The sequence below is a fragment of the Pocillopora verrucosa genome, chromosome 7 (assembly GCF_036669915.1).
Source record: "Pocillopora verrucosa isolate sample1 chromosome 7, ASM3666991v2, whole genome shotgun sequence".
In the NCBI taxonomy this organism is placed as follows: domain Eukaryota; kingdom Metazoa; phylum Cnidaria; class Anthozoa; order Scleractinia; family Pocilloporidae; genus Pocillopora; species Pocillopora verrucosa.
Window position 1 is genome coordinate 23,207,839 of NC_089318.1, and position 27,585 is coordinate 23,235,423.

The 27,585-nt window shown below is 37.6% G+C and overlaps 3 protein-coding genes across 9 annotated transcripts; all 3 read left to right on the forward strand.

Annotated features, from left to right (window-relative positions):
* The first annotated feature begins 693 nt into the window (after window positions 1-693).
* On the forward strand, window positions 694-7,962 carry LOC131792099 (anti-lipopolysaccharide factor). Of its 5 annotated transcripts, XM_066170399.1 has the most exons (4): window positions 3,341-3,475; window positions 5,238-5,395; window positions 5,597-5,671; window positions 7,165-7,962. In XM_066170399.1, exons 3-4 carry the CDS (start codon window positions 5,603-5,605, stop codon window positions 7,363-7,365), a joined length of 270 nt encoding a protein of 89 aa, XP_066026496.1. In that variant the 5' UTR covers window positions 3,341-3,475; window positions 5,238-5,395; window positions 5,597-5,602; the 3' UTR covers window positions 7,366-7,962. The 5 variants fall into 5 exon arrangements, with proteins under 5 accessions (XP_066026494.1, XP_066026495.1, XP_066026496.1 ...); XM_066170397.1 differs by lacking the exons at window positions 3,341-3,475; window positions 5,238-5,395; window positions 5,597-5,671; window positions 7,165-7,962 and adding exons at window positions 694-761; window positions 873-947; window positions 2,265-2,777; XM_066170398.1 differs by lacking the exons at window positions 3,341-3,475; window positions 5,238-5,395 and adding an exon at window positions 717-761.
* Window positions 7,963-8,052: 90 nt separating this feature from the next.
* LOC136276734 (uncharacterized) lies at window positions 8,053-12,459 on the forward strand. 3 transcript variants are annotated; one of them, XM_066170400.1, is made up of 3 exons: window positions 8,053-8,366; window positions 10,491-10,565; window positions 11,946-12,459. In XM_066170400.1, exons 1-3 carry the CDS (start codon window positions 8,352-8,354, stop codon window positions 12,144-12,146), a joined length of 291 nt encoding a protein of 96 aa, XP_066026497.1. In that variant the 5' UTR covers window positions 8,053-8,351; the 3' UTR covers window positions 12,147-12,459. The 3 variants fall into 3 exon arrangements, with proteins under 3 accessions (XP_066026497.1, XP_066026499.1, XP_066026498.1); XM_066170402.1 differs by lacking the exon at window positions 8,053-8,366 and adding an exon at window positions 10,158-10,288; XM_066170401.1 differs by lacking the exon at window positions 8,053-8,366 and adding an exon at window positions 10,295-10,379.
* A 2,323-nt stretch (window positions 12,460-14,782) lies between these two features.
* LOC131792012 (somatostatin receptor type 4-like) lies at window positions 14,783-15,883 on the forward strand. Its single transcript, XM_059109374.2, has one exon. It carries the CDS (start codon window positions 14,783-14,785, stop codon window positions 15,881-15,883), a length of 1,101 nt encoding a protein of 366 aa, XP_058965357.2.
* The last annotated feature ends 11,702 nt before the right edge of the window (window positions 15,884-27,585 follow it).

The window sequence follows — 27,585 nt, forward strand, 5'->3', positions numbered from 1 at the left end:
CAGCCAAAGCTAGCGATAAAAATGTTTTTGAATGATAACATCACAGTTTGTCTGAAGCAGCGGGTGATCGAGGTATACCTTTTCATAAAGCCTGCGGGTTATTCCACACGATTTGGCAGCTGCTTATTGAGCGTAACAAGGCTGATTTTATTAGTTAAAGGAGGTAAGTTTCTAAAGAAACTATGTGTTGCGTCGGTGGTGGGTATAACAAGATAGTTTGGTTCTATCAACTGAGTTTATAAAGTTTTCGTGTTATTAGGTTTTGCTCAAAGTGCAAATGTGTTTAAGTTTAATGCAAAAAGCCTCATATTCCTTAGAGCTGTTTAGTTATATCGACTCACCAAATACCAAAAACTCGAGAAAAATTAAATAATTTTACCTTTTTTGTGCTACGAAAATGCCTTGGCCTTGTCTGCGGATTGATAGAGTCCCCGAATACTTAAATGACTGAGAACCCCCGACTGGGCTTGTCTAATGTCAACTCATTTCATTCGTTGTTTTTTAGGGCCTTTCCCTATGAAGTCACAAAGGACAATAAAACAATTATTTTGGGAAATACCTCCCATCGGGGATCATGCTGAGACCAACACATAAGATTTTTCACTGGGACTCATAAATGACCTCGCTGACGCCTGACGCTAAGTAATCGGAGAAGCACTGGGCTCTAGAGGTAGAAATTACATATATTTCTGAGAATTAAACAGTGATGTTTATTGCAAGAGTTGACTCGACAGACAAAGCTTCCTTTTTTTTAGATAAGGGTAAAATTGTATTGTGTGAATCTGTGAATTAGTCAGCCTGTCTAAAATTTTCGATCAACCGGAAGAAATGATGAACAAGGCTAACAAGTTGATGAATTTTATATTTCGCAGGCTATCATGGATGTTATAAAAGACATCGCACATTTGTATTCTTTCCTTCAAAGCGTCACTGGCAAGTCTGGGCAGGTAAGCGATGTCATGGCATTTTATTCAAGTTTTTTGCTTTAACCATCTGTTGCTGTTGATATTAGCCTGGACTAGCTTTACGTCGCTGTTTAGATCGGTTTTGAGTTAACGAAATGAAAATTACAACTCTCCCACTTTAAACGCATGCTTAAGCAAGATCGGAACGGTTGTTATCCAAGGATTCGATCATTACATCAAATTTTTTGTTTTAACGATCTGTTGCATTTGATATTGTTCAGGACTAGCTTTACGTCGCTGTTTAGATCGGTTTTGAGTTAACGAAATGAAAATTACAACTCTCCCACTTTAAACGCATGCTTAAGCAAGATCGGAACGGTTGTTATCAAAGGATTCGATCATTACATCAAATTTTTTGTTTTAAAGATCTGTTGCAATTGATATTATTCAGGACTAGCTTTACGTCGCTGTTTAGATCGGTTTTGAGTTAACGAAATGAAAATCACCACTGTCTCACCTTAAACGCACGTGCAAGATCAGAAAGATTCTTAATAGAAGGATTCGATCGCTGCATCGCGAAGTTTTCCATGAATGGACTTGTTAAAAAAATCATAAACACATAAATCAGTTCCGGTTGATGGTAACTTTGTTTTATTTTTTCTGATGTCATGACCTAGGAAAAACCCCTCTATTATTTTCTTGCTTTATTCTAGGAAATAGACCTTTGTGTTAATTATGCAAGATAAGCGAAATGGACGCCAACGGCTAGAGTAGACTTGAAGGGAAAGTTATTCTCCATACATTAAACTTTAGCAAAGTCGCACAAACATCGATAACGAAATGTGGAAATCAAAACTAGTCAAATCCTCTCAATATATTATCAGTCTTCGATCCCTTTAAGCCAGTCACTTTACGTCCGTATTTGATTGTCTTCAAGTGGGATTCATCTCCTGCACAAAAGCTTTTTAAGAAATGAATCAAAATCTAATCGAGATCATGTTTAGCTTCGAAGGAGATCAACGAGAAAAAACTTGGAATTTTAAAAATCTTTAGTTTTTCTTTAAAGGCCTTTCTCTTGCCTCTATGAGAGAGAACCAAGAGAAAACTGGCTTTTAGAAGATGTTTTATCAAAACCCAACTTTTCCTCTGAGTTTTAAGATTAGACCTGGAAAAAAATATGGTAATGTTTGGACGGTAAAGTACGGGGATTACTTGCTTCTAAACCGTGAATGATTTTGGAGGGTAATAATGCAGACAAATACATTAGACGCACTTAGAGGATTTCGAAATCAGCTGGTATTTAGCGAAGGACACTTTTGATTTCTTTTCATCATCATAATCAATTATCCTTCTGTTTAGCTCAATTTCAAGGGTCGTGTGATCGAATACAAGGCGGAAGGTCGAATTCATAAACTTAAGTGGGTGTATGACGGTACCGCCTGGGATGTGGAAAGTGGGACAAGTGTTGAAGCCAGACACTACAAAAGCACTCAGGGCGCTATTGAACACGCCGTCAAGAAGCTGATTGATGACCTCAAAGCCAAAGGAATACTGAATTGAACGCAAATGAAACGCGTTTTTTACGCCCTTTTTAACAGTCTCTTTCGCAACCGATCTATAAGATGTCACGCAATTTGTGACATCTCAGAGTATAAATGTGAAAGGCATTAGAATTCGTTAATTTTTGTTTTTTCCAGTACATATATTGTCTAATAGATTTTAAAGTAATGTTGCGGCAAGCACCATGTCAATTATAAGCTAGAAAATATATACTAGTTTGTAAAAGAAAAAGAAGTTGTCATAGACATTTTGGATGGAGTGCCAATATGTTTGGAAAACTCCAAAAACAAATAAAAGACTTGTTGAAGCTTTCGTCATCTTCCATATTCAGTGAACCTGCTATAAACTTCATTATCACTTTAAACTTTGCAACCCTCCAGATCTGAAGGCCGGTTTACTAACGTGCAATAGGATCTTACATTTATTTTACCAAACGTGATTTCGGTGTTATATCCAAGTTTTATCACTCTGTTAAATAATGGTTTTTGTAATTCTCACTATAGTCAAATCTGTATTGAGTGGTCACCCTCGGGGATTGATAAAATAACCTCATAAAAACAGGTTCCACAGTAGAGGGGTAATATACAGTGGCGGATGTAGGGGAGGGGCCTGTGCCCCCTTTATTTTGAGTAAAATAAAAAAGAATCTTAGGAGGAAGAAAAGCCGGCAGGGCAAGCGACAAAAAACCGGGGTTCCCCCCTTAGCTCAAGGTCTGGATCCGCCTCTGATATATATAAAACAACTAAAAATGCCATTCTATGCCATTATTGGCCACTTATGAATAAAACACTTGCCCAAAAATACTACTAAAATTGATTTCGGGAGAGAAACATGGATTTAATTTAATTTGAAAAATGATTCTTAGTTTTAATTGAGTGGTTCCTTTTTAAATGATTGTTCAACATAGGTGAAAGACGATACAAAAAGGCCGCTGGGATTCACCCAAAGGTGACCACATTGCTTAATAGAGGTGGACATAAGCGACCGCTTAATACATGATGGCCGAACAGGTGCGACTGTATTACTCTGTTGAAAGAAAAATGACATTTTTGCGAGGTGACACTCCCTTGAAAACAGCCTCCTTGTCATTCTACCTCCAGACCCACCCTACCCCCCTCCCTCTTTCTTTCTGAACTTATTTATCTCTCGATTCCGTGCGATCTTCCCCATACTCCTAAGGTTGACAACACGCATGCTCACTAGTTCATGTTAATGTTAATTTATCATCCAGTTCCTCAAGGTCGTTTAAAATGGTTTCGTTGATAGAACGATGCTCTCTGTCCACCTTTTATTACACTCTAATATCAATATGCATATTCTCCGTAATGTTTTCTGTACATTACTAAAGTGGCGACAAGGACAATCTGTTGAAAACAAAATAAGGGCTTCTTTAGTTGGTGATCATTTCATAGATTCTTGTGAACCTTCACATGTTTGACTCCGAGGGATCAATGGGTTGAAAAGATGATGACAGCTTACTACCAACTACAGGCAAACAGATGGAAAAGCGTAGAAACTAAAAATCGGTGTTTCAAAATAAGGAAATTAAACATGTTGAACCATTTCAAAGTTACGGGTGGGTCACAGAAAATTATTATTAAAGCGAGTACTTTGAGCTGATCACTATAAAACTATATAATACCAGCTTGTTAGTTGTATGAAAGATCTCCCTTGTGGTTTCTATAGTCAATATTTAGAAAAAATTTGAGTGATCTGCGTCAAAATGTTGCTACATCAGCAGTTGAGTTTTCCACGTGATTATGATATAATTATATACTCAAAAGTGGCCCCCTATTCCCTTCTCCCTATGGAAAGTTAAATGTGATGGAAACTGAAAAATCCCTTCGTTTTTGCTTAGCATATATATATATATATATATATATATATATTCATTCTATGAAACGCCGCCTTAATCTCGTACCCAGATCCTGCCGTTCAACTGTAACTGACCGTGAAAGGTTCAGGTTCGAGACGAATGCCGCCCGTGACTTTACTAAGGGATTGTACAGTACTAACTATCTATCGCCGGAGGGCTGAGAGGGGGTGTTTGCCGTTTGCCGGATGATTTTGGCTGTCACAATGAAATTTACCTGATCCTCTCCGAAGGCTCAGATTCCCAATTATTGAAAGTCAATTTTCTCCAGTCCCCCATCTTTATATTCTGTTAGCGACGACCATTAGCACTTCCGTTTTCATTGTAAACATATGAATAAAAAATACTCTTACTTCCTCCATCCCCCCTCCCCAGTGGATAAATAATGTCCCTAAACCGCTCAGGTGGAAGCAAAGTTATCACTTAACTGTGCCCTGGAATAAATGCCGTGCGTAATTAAACAAATGCAGCGTTTATTCGAGGGTTCTAAGAAAAAAATACTGCGAGGAAAAACTCAGTAATTTCTCCTTCTTGCTTTTATGCTATAAACGCAGTAAACTATGATCAGGTGATGTATTTTTCGCTTTCTGCACTTGGCATTTTACTATCTCAGTATCAGTAGCTATCCTGTTAAAGTTTTCGTTTTATTAGGTTTTGCTCAAAGTGCAAAGGTGATTAAGTTTGATGAGAAAAGTCTCATACTCCCTAGAGCTGTTTAGTTATATCGACTCACCAAACACCAAAAACGCAAGAAAAATTAAATAATTTTTACCTTTTTTTGTGCTACGAAAATGCCTTGGCCTTGTTTGCGGAGTGATAGAGACCCCGGATACTTGAATGACTGAGAACCCCCGACTGGGCTTGTCTAATGTCAACTCATTTCATTCGTTGTTTTTTAGGGTCTTTCCCTATGAAGTCACAAAGGGAAATAAAACAGTTATTTTGGGAAATACCTCCCATCGGGGATCATGCTGAGACCAACACATAAGATTTTTCACTGGGACTCATAAATGACCTCTCTTACGCTAAGTCATCGGAGAAGCACTGGGCTCTAGAGGTAGAAATTACATATATTTCTGAGATTAACAGAGTGATGTTTATTGCAAGAGTTGACTCGACAGACAAAGCTTCCTTTTTTTACATAAGGGTAAAATTGTATTTTGTGAATCAGTGAATGAGTCAATCTGTCTAAAATTTTCGATCAACCGGAAGAAATGATGAACAAGGCTAACAAGTTGATAAATTTTATATTTCGCAGGCCATCATGAATATTATCGAAGACATCGCACATTTGTATTCTTTCCTTCAAAGCGTCACTGGCAAGTCAGGGCAGGTAAGCGATGTCGTGGCATTTTATTCAAGTTTTTTGTTTTAACCATCTGTTGCTGTTGATGTTAGCCTGGATTAGCTTTATGTCGCTGTTTAGATCAGTTTTGAGCTAACGAAATGAAAATCACCACCCTCTCACCTTAAACGCATGCTTAAGCAAGATCGCAAAGTTTTCCATGAATAGACTTGTTAGCAAAATCATAAAAACTGTACATTAAACTGCACCGAAGGCAGTAAAGAAAAAGGCAGGTTTGTCAATTAAAGTACGTTTATTTAAGTCAGTTCCGTTTGATGGCAAGTTTGTTTTACTTTTTCTGATGTCATGACCTGGAAAAATCCCTCTTTCATTTTCTTGGTATTTTCGAAACTGTTGTAATAGCTATAAGTATCTTATTCAAGGAAATAGACCTTTGTGTTAATTATACAAGATAAGCGAAATTGACGCCAACGGCTAGAGTAGACTTGAAAGGGAAATTATTCTCCATGAATTAAAATTTCGCAAAGTCGCACAAACCTCGATATCTAAATGTGGAAAATCAAAACTAGTCAAATCTTCTCAATATATTATCAGTCTTCGATCCCTTTAAGCCAGTTACTTTACGTGTACGTCCGTATTTGATTGTCTTCAAGTGGGATTCATCTCCTGCAAAAAAGCATTTTACGAAATGAATCAAAATCTGATCGAGATCATGTTTAGCTTCGAACTAGAACAAACTTGGGAAAAGAAGCTGTTAAAGAAATCTTATAACATTTTGATTCTCTCGCTGGCCATCACTGATGCGTTGACCGGTATTTGCTTGGTTACTAACCCTGCTTATCAATAAAGGGCAAAATTACTGAGCGCTGATTGGTTGAGAGAGAGGGCATTTTTTCTTAATCGAGGGCATTTTTAGTAATCAAGAGAGGGCATGATAACCTGTTAATGATTGGCTAATCCGTTGCATAGCAACCGTTCGTTATCTTGAAATTTGTTAAAAATAGACTGCGCGCGTGATATTCCTTCGTATAAATTTTTCCCTTTATTGATAAACAAGTATTCGCTTCGCGACTCGGGCAATTTTGGAAAATTTTGAAAACTCTCGTGCAATTAATCCTTAATAGTACTTGGCCTCGTGTGATTACCTATACTTATATCTATGGTGATTTGTTTTCCTACCCAAAAAGCCCCGCTCTGGGAGAGATATTCTGCCGGTTTATATGGAGCCGTTTTACTGCATGACTATGACCAAGAGAACTAAGAGAAAACTGGCTTTTAAAAGATGTTTTATCAAAACCAAAATTTTTCTTCGGAGTTTTAAGATTGGACCTGAAAAAAATATGACGATGTTTTGATGGAAAAGTACGGGTATTAGTTGCTTCTAAATCGTGGATGATTTTGGAGGGCAATGATGCAGACAAATACCGTAGACGCGCTTAGAGGATTTCAAAATCAGCCGGTATTGAGCGAAGGAGACTTAATTTCTTTCCATCATCATAATCAATTATCCTTCTGTTTAGCTCAAGTTCAAGGATCGTGTGATCGAATACAAAGCTGAAGGTCGAATTCATAAACTTGAGTGGGTGTATGATGGTACCGCCAGGGATGTGAAGAGTGAAATAAGTGTTAAAGCCAGCCACTACCAAAGCACTCATGGCGCTATTGTACACGCCATCAAGAAACTGATTGATGACCTCAAAGCCAAAGGAATACTGAATTGAACGCAAATGAAGCGCGGGTTTTTTACGCCCTTTGTAACAGTCTCTTTCGCAACCGATCTATAAGATGTCACGCAATTTGTGACATCTCAGAGTATGGATGAGAAAGACACTAGCATTCGTTAATTTTTGTTTTTTCCAGTACGTATATTGTCTAATAGATTTTAAAGTAATGTTGCGGCAAGCACCATGTCAATTATAAGCTAGAAAATATATACTAGTTTGTAAAAGAAAAAGAAGTTGTCATAGACATTTTGGATGGAGTGCCAATATGTTTGGAAAACTCCAAAAACAAATAAAAGACTTGTTGAAGCTTTCGTCATCTTCCATATTCAGTGAACCTGCTATAAACTTCATTATCACTTTAAACTTTGCAACCCTCCAGATCTGAAGGCCGGTTTACTAACGTGCAATAGGATCTTACATTTATTTTACCAAACGTGATTTCGGTGTTATATCCAAGTTTTATCACTCTGTTAAATAATGGTTTTTGTAATTCTCACTACAGTCAAATCTGTATTGAGTGGTCACCCTCGGGGATTGATAAAATAACCTCATAAAAACAGGTTCTACAGTAGAGGGGTAATATACAGTGGCGGATGTAGGGGAGGGGCCTGTGCCTGAGTAAAATAAAAAAGAATCTTAGGAGGAAGAAAAGCCGGCAGGGCAAGTGACAAAAAACCGGGGTTCCCCCCTTAGCTCAAGGTCTGGATCCTCCTCTGATATATATAAAACAACTAAAAATGCCATTCTATGCCATTATTGGCCACTTATGAACAAACACTTGCCCAAAAATACTACTAAAATTGATTTCGGGAGAGAAACATGGATTTAATTTTATTTGAAAAATGATTCTTAGTTTTAATTGAGTGGTTCCTTTTTAAATGATTGTTCAACATAGGTGAAAGACGATACAAAAAGGCCGCTGGGATTCACCCAAAGGTGACCACATTGCTTAATAGAGGTGGACATAAGCGACCGCTTAATACATGATGGCCGAACAGGTGCGACTGTATTACTCTGTTGAAAGAAAAATGACATTTTTGCGAGGTGACACTCCCTTGAAAACAGCCTCCTTGTCATTCTACCTCCAGACCCACCCTACCCCCCTCCCTCTTTCTTTCTGAACTTATTTATATCTCGATTCCGTGCGATCTTCCCCATACTCCTAAGGTTGACAACACGCATGCTCACTAGTTCATGTTAATGTTAATTTATCATCCAGTTCCTCAAGGTCGTTTAAAATGGTTTCGTTGATAGAACGATGCTCTCTGTCCACCTTTTATTACACTCTAATATCAATATGCATATTCTCCGTAATGTTTTCTGTACATTACTAAAGTGGCGACAAGGACAATCTGTTGAAAACAAAATAAGGGCTTCTTTAGTTGGTGATCATTTCATAGATTCTTGTGAACCTTCACATGTTTGACTCCGAGGGATCAATGGGTTGAAAAGATGATGACAGCTTACTACCAACTACAGGCAAACAGATGGAAAAGCGTAGAAACTAAAAATCGGTGTTTCAAAATAAGGAAATTAAACATGTTGAACCATTTCAAAGTTACGGGTGGGTCACAGAAAATTATTATTAAAGCGAGTACTTTGAGCTGATCACTATAAAACTATATAATACCAGCTTGTTAGTTGTATGAAAGATCTCCCTTGTGGTTTCTATAGTCAATATTTAGAAAAAATTTGAGTGATCTGCGTCAAAATGTTGCTACATCAGCAGTTGAGTTTTCCACGTGATTATGATATAATTATATACTCAAAAGTGGCCCCCTATTCCCTTCTCCCTATGGAAAGTTATATGTGATGGAAACTGAAAAATCCCTTCGTTTTTGCTTAGCATATATATATATATATATATATATATATATATTCATTCTATGAAACGCCGCCTTAATCTCGTACCCAGATCCTGCCGTGCAACTGTAACTGACCGTGAAAGGTTCAGGTACGAGACGAATGCCGCCCGTGACTTTACTAAGGGATTGTACAGTACTAACTATCTATCGCCGGAGGGCTGAGAGGAGGTGTTTGCCGTTTGCCGGATGATTTTGGCTGTCACAATGAAATTTACCTGATCCTCTCCGAAGGCTCAGATTCCCAATTATTGAAAGTCAATTTTCTCCAGTCCCCCATCTTTATATTCTGTTAGCGACGACCATTAGCACTTCCGTTTTCATTGTAAACATATGAATAAAAAATACTCTTACTTCCTCCATCCCCCCTCCCCAGTGGATAAATAATGTCCCTAAACCGCTCAGGTGGAAGCAAAGTTATCACTTAACTGTGCCCTGGAATAAATGCCGTGCGTAATTAAACAAATGCAGCGTTTATTCGAGGGTTCTAAGAAAAAAATACTGCGAGGAAAAACTCAGTAATTTCTCCTTCTTGCTTTTATGCTATAAACGCAGTAAACTATGATCAGGTGATGTATTTTTCGCTTTCTGCACTTGGCATTTTACTATCTCAGTATCAGTAGCTATCCTGTTAAAGTTTTCGTTTTATTAGGTTTTGCTCAAAGTGCAAAGGTGATTAAGTTTGATGAGAAAAGTCTCATACTCCCTAGAGCTGTTTAGTTATATCGACTCACCAAACACCAAAAACGCAAGAAAAATTAAATAATTTTTACCTTTTTTTGTGCTACGAAAATGCCTTGGCCTTGTTTGCGGAGTGATAGAGACCCCGGATACTTGAATGACTGAGAACCCCCGACTGGGCTTGTCTAATGTCAACTCATTTCATTCGTTGTTCTTTAGGGTCTTTCCCTGTGAAGTCACAAAGGGAAATAAAACAGTTATTTTGGGAAATACCTCCCATCGGGGATCATGCTGAGACCAACACATAAGATTTTTCACTGGGACTCATAAATGACCTCTCTTACGCTAAGTCATCGGAGAAGCACTGGGCTCTAGAGGTAGAAATTACATATATTTCTGAGATTAACAGAGTGATGTTTATTGCAAGAGTTGACTCGACAGACAAAGCTTCCTTTTTTTTACATAAGGGTAAAATTGTATTTTGTGAATCAGTGAATGAGTCAATCTGTCTAAAATTTTCGATCAAACGGAAGAAATGATGAACAAGGCTAACAAGTTGATAAATTTTATATTTCGCAGGCCATCATGAATATTATCGAAGACATCGCACATTTGTATTCTTTCCTTCAAAGCGTCACTGGCAAGTCAGGGCAGGTAAGCGATGTCGTGGCATTTTATTCAAGTTTTTTGTTTTAACCATCTGTTGCTGTTGATGTTAACCTGGATTGGCTTTATGTCGCTGTTTAGATCAGTTTTGAGCTAACGAAATGAAAATCACCACCCTCTCACCTTAAACGCATGCTTAAGCAAGATCGAAACGGTTGTTATCAAAGGATTCGATCATTACGTCAAATTTTTTGTTTTAACGATCTGTTGCAGTTGATATTGTTCAGGGCTAGCTTTACGTCGCTGTTTAGATCGGTTTTGAGTTAACGAAATGAAAATTATCACTCTCACATTAAACGCACGCGAAAGATCGGAAAGATTCTTAATCGAAGGATTTGATCACTGCATCGCAAAGTTTTCCATGAATAGACTTGTTAGCAAAATCATAAAAACTGTACATTAAACTGCACCGAAGGCAGTAAAGAAAAAGGCAGGTTTGTCAATTAAAGTACGTTTATTTAAGTCAGTTCCGTTTGATGGCAAGTTTGTTTTACTTTTTCTGATGTCATGACCTGGAAAAATCCCTCTTTCATTTTCTTGGTATTTTCGAAACTGTTGTAATAGCTATAAGTATCTTATTCAAGGAAATAGACCTTTGTGTTAATTATACAAGATAAGCGAAATTGACGCCAACGGCTAGAGTAGACTTGAAAGGGAAATTATTCTCCATGAATTAAAATTTCGCAAAGTCGCACAAACCTCGATATCTAAATGTGGAAAATCAAAACTAGTCAAATCTTCTCAATATATTATCAGTCTTCGATCCCTTTAAGCCAGTCACTTTACGTGTACGTCCGTATTTGATTGTCTTCAAGTGGGATTCATCTCCTGCAAAAAAGCATTTTACGAAATGAATCAAAATCTGATCGAGATCATGTTTAGCTTCGAACTAGAACAAACTTGGGAAAAGAAGCTGTTAAAGAAATCTTATAACATTTTGATTCTCTCGCTGGCCATCACTGATGCGTTGACCAGTATTTGCTTGGTTACTAACCCTGCTTATATCTATGGTGATTTGTTTTCCTACCCAAAAAGCCCCGCTCTGGGAGAGATATTCTGCCGGTTTATATGGAGCCGTTTTACTGCATGACTATGACCAAGAGAACTAAGAGAAAACTGGCTTTTAAAAGATGTTTTATCAAAACCAAAATTTTTCTTCGGAGTTTTAAGATTGGACCTGAAAAAAACATGACGATGTTTTGATGGAAAAGTACGGGTATTAGTTGCTTCTAAATCGTGGATGATTTTGGAGGGTAATGATGCGGACAAATACCGTAGACGCGCTTAGAGGATTTCAAAATCAGCCGGTATTGAGCGAAGGAGACTTGATTTCTTTCCATCATCATAATCAATTATCCTTCTGTTTAGCTCAAGTTCAAGGATCGTGTGATCGAATACAAAGCTGAAGGTCGAATTCGTAAACTTCAGTGGGTGTATGATGGTACCGCCAGGGATGTGAAGAGTGAAACAAGTGTTGAAGCCAGACACTTCCAAAGCACTCAAGGCGCTATTCAACACGCCATCAAGAAGCTGATTGATGACCTCAAAGCCAAAGGAATACTGAATTGAACGCAAATGAAACGCGTTTTTTACGCCCTTTGTAACAGTCTCTTTCGCAACCGATCTATAAGATGTCACGCAATTTGTGACATCTCAGAGTATGGATGAGAAAGACACTAGCATTCGTTAATTTTTGTTTTTTCCAGTACGTATATTGTCTAATAGATTTTAAAAGTAATGTTGCGGCAAGCACCATGTCAATTATAAGCTAGAAAATATATACTAGTTTGTAAAAGAAAAAGAAGTTGTCATAGACATTTTGGATGGAGTGCCAATATGTTTGGAAAACTCCAAAAACAAGTAAAAGACTTGTTGAAGCTTTCGTCATCTTCTATATTCAGTGAACCTGCTATAAACTTCATTATCACTTTAAACTTTGCAACCCTCCAGATCTGAAGGCCGGTTTACTAACGTACAATACGACCTTACATTTCTTTTACCAAACGTGATTTTGGTGTTATATCCAAGTTTTATCACTCTGTTAAATAATGATTTTTGTAATTCTCACTACAGCCAAATCTGTATTGAGTGGGATTGATGGAATAACCTCATAAAAACAGGCTCCACAGAAGAGGGGTAATATACAGTGGCGGATCTAGGGGAGGGGCATGGGCCCCCTTTATTTTGGGTAAAATAAGAAAGAATCTCAGGATCTACCTATCAATATGCATATTCTCCGTAATGTTTTCTGTACATTACTAAAGTGGCGACAAGGATAATTTGTTGAAAACAAAATAAGGGCTTCTTTAGTTGGTGATCATTTCATATATTCTTGTGAGCTCCATGTTTGACTCCTGAGGGTCAGTGGGTTAAAAAAATGATGACAGTTTACTACCAATTACAGAGAAGCAGATGGAAAAGCGTAGGAACTACGAATTGGTGTTTCAAAGTAAGGAAATTAAGTATGTTGAACAACTTTAAGATTACGGATGGATCACAGAAAATTATTATTAACGCGAGTACTTTGAGCTGATCCCTATAAAACTATATATCACTTTAAAGCTTATAGACTACAGAATTCGATAATTTTCTTTTTTTATCACAATTATCACAAATATCACAATTGAGGGGATAGAGAAAACTACTCATGTGTCTTCAATACATTTGTACGTGCTTGTATTTTATTGTTTCGGCAAACAATGTTTGGGAAGTGAATCAGCAATTATTGTGCTAAAAAAAACCGTATGGCTGATTGTTGATTGAAGTCTACTTCAAGAGTTATGAGCTTTTCAAGTTTGAGTGGGCAATTTTCATAGCTGGCCTTTACACTCTTCATCATATCTCAAAAAATGTTTCAAAAATCAACATTCGGCCATACGGTTTTTTTCTTCAACTTTTGATACTACTCCGTGCCAACTTAATTGTGTAACACACGGGGATCCATTTTCAAGTTTTGACTGACTAGAAAAAGAAAAAACTCAATATTTGATATATTTTCATTCACTTTGAAGACATAATAAAGCGATTGAGTGAAGTGATTTTTTTTAAATGTTTTATTTTTAGAACAATTATAAAAATAATTTAAGTCAATTGTCTGAGCACGGAATATTGCATGTTTGCTTTAACTGAAGTATCATTACGTAATAAGACAAAGGATTAACAGTGAGAAAGACTTCCTCCTCAAAATCTGTGAAACCAAGGCTAAGGATGTCAATCAATCCTCCTTTTGTGCTGCTCTTGAATCTTCTTTTATTCAACCAAAACTCGCCGTTTTTTATTCTCGCTTACCCACTTGATAATTGTATTTACGTTTCGTGACTGGGTTCTCGAGTGTCTTGTGACTGAAAACTGTCTGTATGGTTGCTTTCAGTAGATTTATTTAGAAACTCGGAAATTTTGTTGCTCAAAGATCGCATAACTGGCGTATGGTACATTGCTGGACTGCAGGTAAGTTTCTTACGCCGCATTCACACGAGCAAAGCATGTTTAGAGAATGAAATTTATCAATGGAAACCAAAAAAACAAAAAAAACAAAAACGAATTTTATAAGGGTTTTCAAGTAATCACTAGATTATATTTTCATTTTGCTAAATTTTTACATCAGAGCCAGCCGGATGAACTTCTTTGAGAAGGAGAAACAAAACAAAAAACAGTTTTAAATCGTGTTTCGCCAAAAAAACTGTAAAACATGTTTTAGCTTTGGTGTGAACAGGGTATTAGTCAAAAATTCGTCTAAGCGAGCTTCTTTTAGAGAGATAAATCTCACTAATGTTTTCGTTCTCGGCATTGAATATATATTTATATATATATGTGTGTGTGTTGGTGAGAGGAAAAATTGTATGATGTTTACTTTTGTAGGATGTATAAATTTTTCTCCGTAAGCAAACTTAATGTAACAAAGTTTCTAGTCGGAAAAAACATTTTTAACGTTTTTGATCATTTAATTGGGATTTTATTCTTTTTTCTTATCGCGATTGATCAGTCTTTGAATGCTTAACTTTTAAAAATACGGAAAACAAATGCACTCACTTTTTTTGTTCTTAAAATAAAATTTTGGAGCGAATTTCCTCAACTTTATTTTACTTGAACTGTTTTATCATATGTGAAATAGGAGATCCGCAAGGTATCACAGTCTATCGCCGTTCAAAACAAAGCGAGTGGCTTCGATGTTCTAACCAAGGTTTGCGTCTAAACAACGGTTACAGATGAATTCAACTTGGAACATTTCCTCTCTGGAAGCAACGTCCGAAGCCTCTTCCTTGAGCAGTAGTGTTGGAAACATAAGCCCCATTCAGCAAGCTGTTTACTCTGTTGTTTCCATGTTTGCATTTTTCGGAAACACACTTGTTATTCTAGTCTTCGTTTGGGAAAAGAAGCTGTTAAAGAAATCTTACAACATTTTGATTCTCTCGCTGGCCATCGCTGATGCGTCGATCGGTATTTGCTTGGTTACTAACCCTGCTTATATCTATGGTGATTTGTTTCCCTACCCGAAAAGCCCCGTTCTGGGAGAGATATTCTGCCGGTTTATATGGAGCCGTTTTCTTCTTTTCCACTTGGTGATGTTCTCAACATACATTTGTCTGGGTTTGTCCGCTGACCGTTGGTTTGCTGTCGTAAAACCTTTCAGTTACTGCATGACTATGACCAAGAGAACGGTTCTTAGCTACATCCTTGTATCTTGGGTGTGTTCTCTCGCTACTGTGAGTACGGCCGTTATTGAAACAGTGTACCTCCCATCTTCCAGGAGAATGTGTGAGTATCGAATCTTGGCGCCAGGCTCCACCTTTCGTGTCCTACTGGCTGTCTTTCAAATTACCATGATGACCTTCTTCCCTTGCCTCGCCATGATTGCGCTCTATATCCACATGGTGGGAATGGTTATGACATCAGCAGTGACGTCACAGGCGAGTAAGGCTAAACTTCGCGGGAAAATGACACGGATGATTGGTTTTGTTTGTTTTGTTTCCACGATCTGCCTCACACCGAATCAGATAACTGCCCTTTTGGTGTTTGCAGGAAAAATGAGGCCGGACTCTGAAGAACACCACGCTGTGGCATTTCTTACTTTTGCCACTAGCTGTGTGAATCCTGTTATCTACGGACTGAGCAACAAAAACTACCGCCGGAGCTACAAGAAGATTCTGTTCCTCATGTGCCCCAGAATTCTCACCCAGAGGGCAGAGCAAGAAAACGTGATTGATATGGTCAACAGACGGCACAAGGTAGAGCCCACTCCTAACTCTGTAGATGAAAATCAGAACACTACGAAACAAGCAAAGATAATGATTTCAAATGAACATTAAATTTGAAGTCCTCATGATAATGAGGTTGAACCAGGAACACGCGGTACTTCTGCTTAGAACTCAGTTGTGTGTCATTTTAGCGTTCATGACTTTGTTCAGTCGTTTGTCTTTCTCTCATCAATAATTGTTCAAGGGGGTAGTGGTTATTGGTGTCCCTTGGTAAGAATGAAAGTTTCTTATGATTGCCATCGTTTTGTGAATTTTTTTTTGTCACACACTAACAAGCCTTTGATAAGCAAAGAGACTTGTTTTTTAACTAATTGATCGTATAAGTAACCATTACGGAAGTCCAGAGCTAAAAACCATTCTTACTTGCTTTTTCTCTGTGAAAATGTATTGGTTTGACTAGCAACTCAAAGCTTCTAGTCTAATCTTTTCTTGGTTTAAGTGGCGATCTCTGTATGAGCGGTCCTAGGCATTTCGCATCAGAAAAAAGTTTTTCCTCAAACTTTGCCCATTAAACTATCTTTGGTAGTAAGTAAATAAAACCACATTGGTTTCTGGAAATACGTTATAAAATTTTTCGAGAGCTCTTAACAATCAAAGCTGTAAACGGCCCTTTTTTGACATCTTGCGAAAATTTCAAAGGTTGACAAGCTCGCTCCTCGTAACACACTACTTGCAGCACGAAAACGTTTGTATTCCTAAATTGTGTGATATATGAGGGATTTGGAAAGTATTTCAATCTTTATATGAGTGTATTTAGAGGTTTCGCCATAATTTATTTGAATAAAACACCCGTTAGACATCTTTCTAAAGTGGTCAAAAGTACTCTTTCTTTCTTGGGTGATATTCCTCAAGTCCAGACCGGACCATTAAAAATTCCGGTTGATTTCTTCTATATATATATTTAGATGTTTGAAAACATAGAAATGTAAAAACATCTTGCACTTATTTCCTTCGCCATAGCGACTTCAAACTTTTGGTAATTTTGCTTGCGTGACAGCAGAATTATGCAAATTAGTCTGTTAAGCAAACTCCGACCATTCATCATCAGTAGCTTCACAAATCTTAGATTTTAACTACTTCAGAAAGAAAATATAGTAGGACCGAGCTTTTAGAACACACTGGTTGATACTGTAAACATTTCAAACGGCTAAAATCTGGCAAATTATTTTGTCTCGTGACGAAAAAGGTATCGAATATCATAATGATGAATGAGCGTTCAGTCAACGTTTTATTGAGAAACTCTTTTGGAAAATTAGTTTCTGTTCTTTTATATTTGACTTAAGAGAGCTTAAGCTATTCAAATCTGTATGAACATTTCAAACCATACAGCTGCCCTTTTCTCTGACGAATTGTAAACAAACGTCATGTGGTAAGCCGGCATCATCACGATTTAAAGAAGCGTGGGCTGAGTTGATATGACAGGCTTCCAAATATAGGCGCTGGTGGGTGGTAACGTCGATTAGTGGTGATAGTTTTAGACTTGTCCCACCCAATTATTTGGTTGATAAGGCATATGTGCTCCGACAAAGCTGAATTTTCTTTTCTACGAAAGAAGACCACTTTTTGATGCTCTTTCAAACGTGTACCAAACTGACGTGTGGTCTGTCTGATCTACTCGTGATCACAGTCATTGCCCTCAGGTTTGGGGCATATTTTCGTTAAACCTCAGAACCCTGTCACGGAAGAACGGTGAACCGATGCTATTTATTTTATTCCGTGACAGGCTTTCAAACAAAGGCGCTTGTGGTAACGTCGATTCTCCTGATAATTTTAGACCTGTCCAGCCCAATTGTAGGGTTGGTGTGGCATATGTGCTCAGACAAAGCTGAATTTTCTTTTCTGCAAAAGAAGGCCACTTTTTGGTGCTCTTTCATACGTGTACCAAACTGACGTTTGGTCTGTCCGATGCACTCGTGATCACAGTCATTGCACGGAATAGAATAGATAGCGTCGGATCATTGTTCTTTCATGACAGGACCCTCATGTTTGGGGCACATTTTCGCTAAACCTAAAAACCCTGTCACGAAAGAACAGCCAACGGACGCTATTTATTCTATTCCGTGCCAGGCCTCCAAACAAAGGCGCTGGTGGTAATGTCAATTAGTGGTAATAATTTTAGACTTATCCCACCCAATTGTATGATTGGTTGACAGGATCCTTATGTTTAAATAATTTCCATCGCCGCTGACGACGACATCTCTCCTTTGAGGTGGTATATTTTCAAACGTCGTAATTTGTTTATTAAATACGTGAACAAGTATAAAGAAAGGCTTTACTGAATATACTTAAATGAGCTATTTCATGGCTAATTTTGTAATATTTCGAGACCATTACGCGATGACGATTTTACGATAGACCTTACGCAAGGAAAGAAGGTTTTTCGGTATTTTGATAACATAATTCGTGGTAATTCCGCGGAAAAGCCATTATCTCTCGCCAAAATCCCTCTTTGGACGTTCAAACAATCTTTCTCCATGCGTTCCTCTCCAGCGAGTTGCAATGTTTGCCCCGTGGCGATCCCAGAAATCTGTGCGCAAACGTAAGGATCCGATTACTGACAACTCCTTCATTAAGGAATACAAAAGTTTTCTTGCTGCATGTAGTGTGTTACGCAATATCGAACCTAGTGTCATTTTGGCTCCTTGTCAGCGGTATGGTCGCCAAATAACCTCTCGGAGACTCGATTAATTCAATTTTTTGATTGGTTTATAGGAAAACGATAGACTCTACATAGGAAGTGTTATTTACGGAAGGGATCGATCGGGCCGGAAGTGAAGCATTAACAGTGATAAATTTGAATTGTTTTTACTGTTGTTACTGTTGCTGTTGTTTTTTTTTTGCGTGGAAGTTTTCATTTGTAAACTGCCTGTCGATATGTGAGAAAACATCCAGCCAAAGCCGCTGCATACTGCAATGGCGGGAAGCTGTTCTTCATGGAACGATGGATTGCTGTCGTTGATGTCAAAGACGTGTAATTAGAAATAAACCATCATAGTAATTTGTTTTAAGTGAAAAGCAGAAAGGAAAGAATTGTAGAGGTCTTGCGAGCGTACGGAAATGTACTAATGTAAAAGAGTTCGACATCAGAATAGCATGATAGTATTCAGTATCAAAGAAGAAATCGAGTAGGCTAAATATATAAGGAAATCGCGAAGAAAAGGGTCGCATTCTTAAAAAACAGAAATGAGGTCTGTCGCCCTCCAAACCCCTTCTCAGGCCACAGTTTCACTATCAGCGTTACCGCTAGTAAACTACTCAAAAGATCCGTTATACCCACGACTCGGGTACAAGAAGACACTCCCGATGGAAACACGGAGGTAATCGTTTCATATTTATCTCTGAATCTTGCGACACATTAAATCCTCTTTTTCAATCACCTATACTTTAACACTAATTTAACCAAGCAGTCAACAGGGACTGAAATACTTGAGATGGCTGGCCATAGAAATACTGAGGTCCTTAAGTATGAAGGTTTTACATGATGCTACATTTACAGCTGGTTTGCATTATGATAAGCATTTTTTTTTACAATTACAATATGATATCTGTCACTCAAAATTCCATGTCAATATATTTGTGTATTTGTGTTCAATTAACTATGATCAGAAACATTCAACAGAGTTTAATACATTCAAAATGAAACTGTTTGCCAATATATGGAGAATTACATTCTGTTTATATTTAGTTGACAGAACATGCAAATATCGAGTTAAGAAAGGATGATGCGTATATATTTTGGGTTGCATCGCAGACAACCCCTCCAAAAGCAAAACTTATTATATTGTTGTAGGAATTCTCTGGAATCTAAACCAATCGCTTCTTAAATTTGTCGTTATTCCTTTTTCATTTCCTCTAAGCCCAATATTCTTTAAGTAGATAACACTGCTGCACTTATGGTTGCTCAAAGTCCATCTTCACTAACTATTACTATTACACGCGGGAACCTGGAAACAGCGTAAAAGCTACGTTAAAGGCCATTACTTATCCCTTTTTCTTTCACTTCCAAACCTCCAGGAGCACCAGAAGGTGCTCTGGATAAAATCTCGGTATTTTCTTCTGGTTTATAAATTACATTTTCGATTAATTACGATGAGTCGTAAGTTCACTTACAGAAAATTAAGTTATGTTCTTTTCTTCTTCCGCCGGCGTAAAGAACCGTGTGCTCTGTTTTGGGCACGCGCAGAAGTCAACCGGAGGCAAAAGCTTAACCATGTAGACATGCGCAGTTAAAACCGGAATCCCACGATTTCTGGGATAAAAATTCGATTCTTCCAGAGGTCATTATTTAATGAGCATAACGATGTCGTAAGAGGTCAAAAAGGGGCTTTTACAGCTTTGATTATCGAGAACTGTCATAAAAATTTTTTTGACGTATTTCCAGAAACCAATGTGGCCTTATTTACTTACTACCCAAGATAGTTTATTGGGCAAAGTTTGTGGCAAAAATTTTTTCCGATGCGAAATGCCTAGGACCGCTCTTATAGAGATCGCCAATTAACTTTTTCAAAAGCATATGTGGAAGATCAGGCTTAGCGTACATAATAATTTAACCATTCAAGCTACGATCAGTTCAACTGGATGAACATTAAATTTAATACAGCAAATTGAGGTAAAACAACACAATTATTCAACACAATAGGCAGTAGTGTTATAAGATCAAACGACTCAAAATTTAAGGGTCTCACAGGGTTGTTCTCTATCGTTCCCTGAAATAAAATGATTAATATAACTTGTGAAAATATGCCGTTGTTTCAGAGAAAATAAAATTAATTGGTTGCTGGTAAGGTCGGATCAGTCCTTGTACCTGCTCGTGCACATTAGCGCTGAAGAACAAAAGGGCCGATCCAAGACCGGCAGAACTGCCCACAATGTCTGATCTGGGTTGTCTTTGTTTGAACACTTCTTTTTTCGCCCTGATCTCTCCTACACGAGACTGTAACGGTGGTTTGCTTAAAGGGGATCGGGGACTAGGTGGATATGCTGCCAGGCACCCCTCTCAGAATCAGTGATAGTCCTATGGGGCGTGATGACGAATAGCATGATCTTTGGTAATCGATAACGAAGCCTTTTAAAGACCTGACCCACCCAGTCGCATCGCGCCTTGAGGGGTTAGACAGCGGGTCACTGCTGCGTGAAACTGCATAAAGGTATCAGTTAAACGTTCAACATTCGAAGAATAATTTACGTAGCTTCATTATATTTCGCCATCAGTCAAGACGGTGATTAGTCCAGAATAGACATTTTTAAGTACTTTGACAACTAGGCGGTACCTATTGCTTTAAAAAAAAAACAGACAAACCAATAAACAAACCTCAAACGAATCGAGAAACAATTTCTCAAGCGTGCCGCGCAAAGGCGGTAACAAAGAAGCACATAGACATGTAGACAGAACGACATGCGGAAAGAGGGAAAGACAGACGTTTTGGTGCTGCTTCTTGTTTTGTTTTCTTTGTTGTTGCTGCTGTTGCTGTTTTTAACTTTGCGCGCGCGCATGACTTTCAATCAAACTTAAAGCATATCACCTCGTTACTCCGCTTAGGATATCAGTCAGGCTTCCATTTTGGTCTTAACTATTCTACACTTATTGATAATAAGAAAGAAATTTTAATTCCGGAAAACACAAAACTTTCCATTCAACTAATCATCCAATTATTGCTCACATTTCGAATATTTACTTTCGCTAAAAAAGAACACGTCATCAATCTGTTACGACAGCGTGACGAAACTAATTGAAACAGATTAATTTCTCCGCTTACCTAAGCATTACAGCTTTATTGTCGGAAAAAGAAAATCGCGCTAGAAATCTACTATAGGCCTCATTCATGGAGGTATGTAATGTCTGTTTCTTCTGGTCGTCAGAATTTCTTCTAGAATGAAACAATATGATTTCAGAAAGAAAGGTTCGACATTTAAAGTTTATCGAAAAAGTCCTGTTTGTTTGTTTTTTTTTGTTTCGCGAAAACGTTCGGAGAAAACTCTCTTTAAGGACTCCTTTTGAGAAAACTCGCAGTCAAAAACTTGAACATGCCAGGAGACCAATAACAGATTTACCAGCACGTGTTACAGTGTTTTAGCTCTGAAAATAGTTGGCACTCTGTATTTGGCGTTAATTCCAAAACTTTGGATGAATGTTTTATATTTAAACAGACATAATTTTAGAGTCGTGATTCCAAAAATGACTTTACAGCCTTCTTGAGTAAAATGTACACTTGCTCGACAAAGGAAATCAACCATATTCACTATGTTGTTTGGTTGGAGGAGGGCGTTGTCTACTCTAAGAGTCCATTACCTTTTAAACGGGTTTTAACGGATCTTGTAACTGCTTTCACTTCTCTGAAATCTTTTGGTTCAGAAAAAAGGAGAGGAAAAAAAAAAGCAAGCTCACAGTTTAATAAGATTATTGCTTGCACATACCTAATAATTATTGACTCTTAGCTTGGAGAGGCTAGAGATTCCACCCTGTTCGGAACTGCTGTCCGACATATGCAATCGTTATCATCTAAACCTCCTACTTATTCACAGCCTTCAGAAGAAAACGGTTCGGTCGTCTCGGTCAAGTCCTGTGTTTCAGCATTGTGTCCGACGGATAATCCGGAACGAACAAATAGTCAAAGACTTTCTACCGAAGAATATGCCAGGGAAGAGCCTGGAAAAGCATCCATTGAGGTAGGACTGTAGCAGAAGGCAATAGTTTATCTGGATATTATAATAACCTTGTGAGACGTTTGAGCCTCAACACGAGACCATCATGTTGTTTTCGTGAGTCTTTTCAGGAGTTAATTCCGTTTACGGTACTGGAACAGTGGATTGTAATTAAACCATCTTACATTGATGTTAAGGAAATTTAATTTATGTAGATGTTCTTTTTTTTCTAGCATTTTGCCGCCGCAGACGATTGCCTCGATACAGTTGAAAACTCGGCAGAGCCTCGTCCCTGTTCACCTGAAGAGGTCTGTAAGAAGCTCTATCCAATCGAAACAGTTTTTAGGCGTAATAATCTATTGAAATCAATCTGCATTTACGACTGTTAGTCTAAACGGGTATCTGAAGCACGTAAATGCAGCACATGTTATAATTAACTACCAAAGAAATGGTATCTACTGAAGAGATAAAAAAAGAGCCATAGAGATTTCTATGAACCCGTGCAAAGATTCTGCAGGCGAAATATTCCAACAGGAAACTTTATTTTCTTCAGTAAATATCATATGAAGATCTGTTGTAGGCGTGGCTGCTTCTAGTTTTCTAGCTATAACTGGTTCTCCTCTGGCGAATCTGCGGCTCAGTTTGACATTTTTTTTGTTATTCCTTAGAAGAAGAACAGTCCTGCAAAACAGGATAATATGGCGAACAATTTTCCTGATGCTGAGCCAAGCACTTCGTTTGGTATGGCAATTTTCTCCAACCTCGTGGCGTGGAGAGTGAAGGATGAAGCATCAGAGGACGACAAAAGTTCTGAGGTAAGACATATATTACCTCACACACTCATTTACCTCACACAGTCCAACACCTTACATATTCCTCCTCTAGAAGTGAAAGGACGAGACCTTGCGCGTTTACTCTAAATATACACACGAGGATTCAGTAATCGCTTCTAGAGACGCACCAGAAAAGGCTGAGCGCGCTTAACCCTCTATCGATATTGTATAAATAAATGCTACTGTATCAATATTCTCTCGTAAGCTAAGGTGATGGGATGAAATAATTGTAGCTTGAAGAGTACGAGGGCTGATGACCTAAATAGCAATCGTTTACAATAAAGAACAAAGTTTCGGAGCTACAAATTTGGCAGACACCCTTCAATTTCACAAGTTTTTATCTCGGCCTGGGTACAGCCTCCTTTACATTAAGCATCGTAAACATGCTTTAAAATACTTCATTGAAACATCCTCCGTCAAAAACATTAACACCTGTAACATTTACTGTTGTTTATCAGGGACAATCAGATGAGGATTGCGCCAAGCAACAAAGCAACAGAAAATATCCGCTGTCTTTTCTAGACAAAAACGTTGTGGAACCGTTGGAAATTGGGCCTTGTAAGTCCTAAAAGTAGGGGAAGCGACGCACGCAACAAGGCTTTACACCTTATAAAAGTCAGTAGTTGCCTATTACGGTCATGTGTTTTTTAAAGGATTGGATTCGATTTCAAGGCGGTGAAGGGGTAATATAAGCAGGGCGGGCAAAGCGAAGCTAAGTGAGGCAAGGCTATAACAACTTACATATACGTCAAAAATCAATATAAGTCATAAAATAAATCCTTTGTTGCATGGTGTAGCCACCTCCAATGCCATTATGTGGAGGTTTCGTTCTACTGGTCATTTTTTACGCCTCGTGTATCGTACATGATGAGTAACCTCGTCCTTTGTCCTTTTTCTTTATCTAAATATTCAAAGCAACTTATTTACATATCTTATACATATTTTCCCCCAATATTTTTAGCCCGGAAAGGAAAGTGGCCGACATATAAATGTGGAAGCTCAAACCTGGACGGAGGAAGTCGTAAGTTTTATATAAAGCTAATAAGAAGAACTGATGTGTTTGTTATTTGCTGTTAGTTTAACCGGAGTCAATTGGTCGGAAGCCTTATTGGTTGTTTTAAGTGTTGTCCTGCATCTGATTGGTTAAAACAGTGTGGCGAGTTTCCCTGACCAATCACACAGCGTTGTATATTCAATGGAATTTGCAGATCACTTTCGACACTCTTGTTCTATGTTCACCGAGCTACATCTTTTTTTTTTCCATCTGAAAACGATTGCAATTAGACGTGTGAAAATATTTTAAACTTGGTGATTAATTACAATAGTATGTAGCATTTGTTTGGTTTCATTTAAGCTACTTTCCGTTAAGAAAACATACCTATTTTTTGAATTGGGGTTCTGCACAGATGTGTAGTTAACATTCTTTATTCTTGTCAAAAATATTAAAATTTAAGATCTCAAATAGGACTGTAACAAGTTTTATTGATATGTTAAAGAGAGAAAACAAAACTAAAAGCTATTCTTGATTTAAGCATTTAAAAACAAGGAGCTATTCGCAACACCGGTGATCACATCTGCGCAGGAAAGCCCCGGCTGTGATAACGCACAGGATGACCAAGTCACGGAAGAGATCCTATTTGACAGGGAGGTTCCAGAGTCCAATCAATATGAAGACGCCTTATATCGTCTGGGTACTGATTCATTTATCATTTAAGCTCATGACTGTATAAAGCTTTAGGGTTTCATACTGATTTTAAAAACCAAGGCCAGAATATTTATTTGCAACTGCCTTATTTTGGCTTTTTTGGTTTATTTTTGATGGCACTCCAGGATGAAATGAAATGATGCTATCACACGTCAGTAAGGTCTTAGACTTGTGCGCTGTATGCCTCTCAGTTTTGATGTAAATACATGTAATTTCTTTTCTTCTTTTTTTTGTAGGGGTTCAAACCGATGACGGCAAAGATATCATCTTTATAGATACAGATAAACTTCCGAAGAAAGAACATTTCAAAAATAAGAAGGAATTCAAACAGGCCGTGAGAGAATTCATCTCGTAAGTATCAAAATCATATAAGCTCAGTCTTAAGCGCAAGAAAATATATAATGAAACAATTACTGAATTCGGATTTCTCGTGCTATCATGAATTATCAAATCTCGTGTCCGATTAGCCTCTTTCCAATCGGCTCTATGTTGCATCGTGTAATATGTTTGCACAACGGTTACCAACAATAGAATGTCTTTTTTTTTTTGCAGATACCTTGAAGCTTTTATCCTCACGTACGTGGACACGCATCACTTTTTGATTGTCGTTCATGGCGGCAGTGAAAAATGCACCATCAAGGATGAGCTGAGAACAAAAGTTTATCAAAAACTAAAGACCGGGTAATCCAAATGATTTTGATAAGCAAGCAAACATGATATAGATTCTTTGACGTCAGGATTCTGTTTTCTCACTCAGGAGTCAGTGAGAAGTCAAACAATGGAAGATAAATTCCATATCTACTCGCACCTATGTATTATTCTCTATTTCTTTTCCTTTTCAGTTTCCTGGATCGCTTGTCTAAATGCATCATCTTCAAACCACAAAGGAAACTGAAGGCACTTGGTCTTTTCCTCCGTCCATTTCTCAAGTGAGTGTAAATATTTGTTGTATCCGTTTTGAAAAAAATTTAGACAAATAAGGATTTGACAAGCAAAAAACAATTATTTCATATGCAAAGTTATTCAGAGACGAAATAATACAATTAGTAATGTTAGCAGGATTTAATGGGATCTAGTTCGGTCTGTAATAATACGAGTGATAACAAAATTGGACGAACGCGATGAGTACGATTACTTACAACCGAATTGGACGACACGAAGTCTTACTATCAATTAATCATAACAATGACAATTTCTGAGAGAAGAAAAAAAGCCTAGAAATGAAAGAAAGGGAAAATTTGCATTAATCGACCGACAAAGGAGGAGTAAATTGTTTAATGTCGCTCTTGATTTAAACTACAAAATTGGAAGGTGATTGGCTGATTGAAACCTCCCTCCTGCCCAACGCTTAACAATTAAGCTCTCCTGTCCTCTCCTGATCTTACTCTGAAATTTGTTGAATGTTTTTGCAGTAGAGAAATGAGGCAAAGGATTGCTATGACAACGTCCAAAAGGTACCTTCATGATATCCAAGGTGAGACTTATAGAACAGGGTGGTAATCAATGTATAGATATCTAAAATGCATGCTGGAATAAAGGTGGGGGGCGGGGGGGGGGGGCAATTATTACAGCAAAGAGCAAAATCACTAGTTGTGGTAAATCAAATAATTTATGGGAAGCGAAAACTTTAACTACAAAAAATAAAAAATACCAGAGATTTATTTGAATGAAACCGAACCTAGGAGGCTGAACTTTCTCTAGTGACAGCTTTCACATTTTTTTCTGCCATTTGTTTGCAGGTATACCGGATTTTGTCACCAAACACCTTTAACTTTACCATGAGTTGCAAGTTTGAAACAAGAAACGTAAAAAAAAAGACAAAAAAAAAAAACAATGGTTAAGCAAAACAAACATATAAATGACCAAAATTCTTATTAGCTAAAAGCTCAAAGAAAAAAAGGAGAACAAAGAACAAGCAAGCAAGCAAAAAAAAAAAAGAGTCTATCAGACTTGAAAGAAAAAAGTGCTAAGAGCACAAGTAAATTCAAAGCAAAATATATCAAAAGAATTTTAAAAAAATAATGGCTAAAGAAAAAACAGAAAAAAAAAGAAATTTAGCACAGCAAAGAAAATGTATAAACGAATAAAATAAACAAAATTAAAAAACACACAAAATAAACAAATAAAACAGAAAATAAGCAAAATATCAAGAAAACAGAACAACACAATGATATTAGTAAGATAGAAATGGCAAATAGGTCATTTCGACAACAGACAGGATCGGAAAGTCAAGTACTAAAGCACGAAAGTAACCTTTGTAACCTTTAATGCTAAGCCTTATTTAATAAAATGTTAATAGTACTGAGTCTGTTGAGTCTCTCCTTTGAGCTTCTTGCGAGTTTTTGATGTCCTTGTACAATATTGCCTCACTTCGTGATCGAGTCCGGCCCCAAGGTGTTTATGGAGACAGAAAAATTTCAACTGTTCACCAGTTTCCAGTTTCCTTCTTATGTATCGTTCAAATCCAAGCTTCAATATCCTCCCGCGGACAAACCCCTGGGCATTTGAGCTTTTGAACATCGGTTTAAACAAATTCCCTGCTCCTCGAGGCAAAATTGTTCAAATGCCCAACC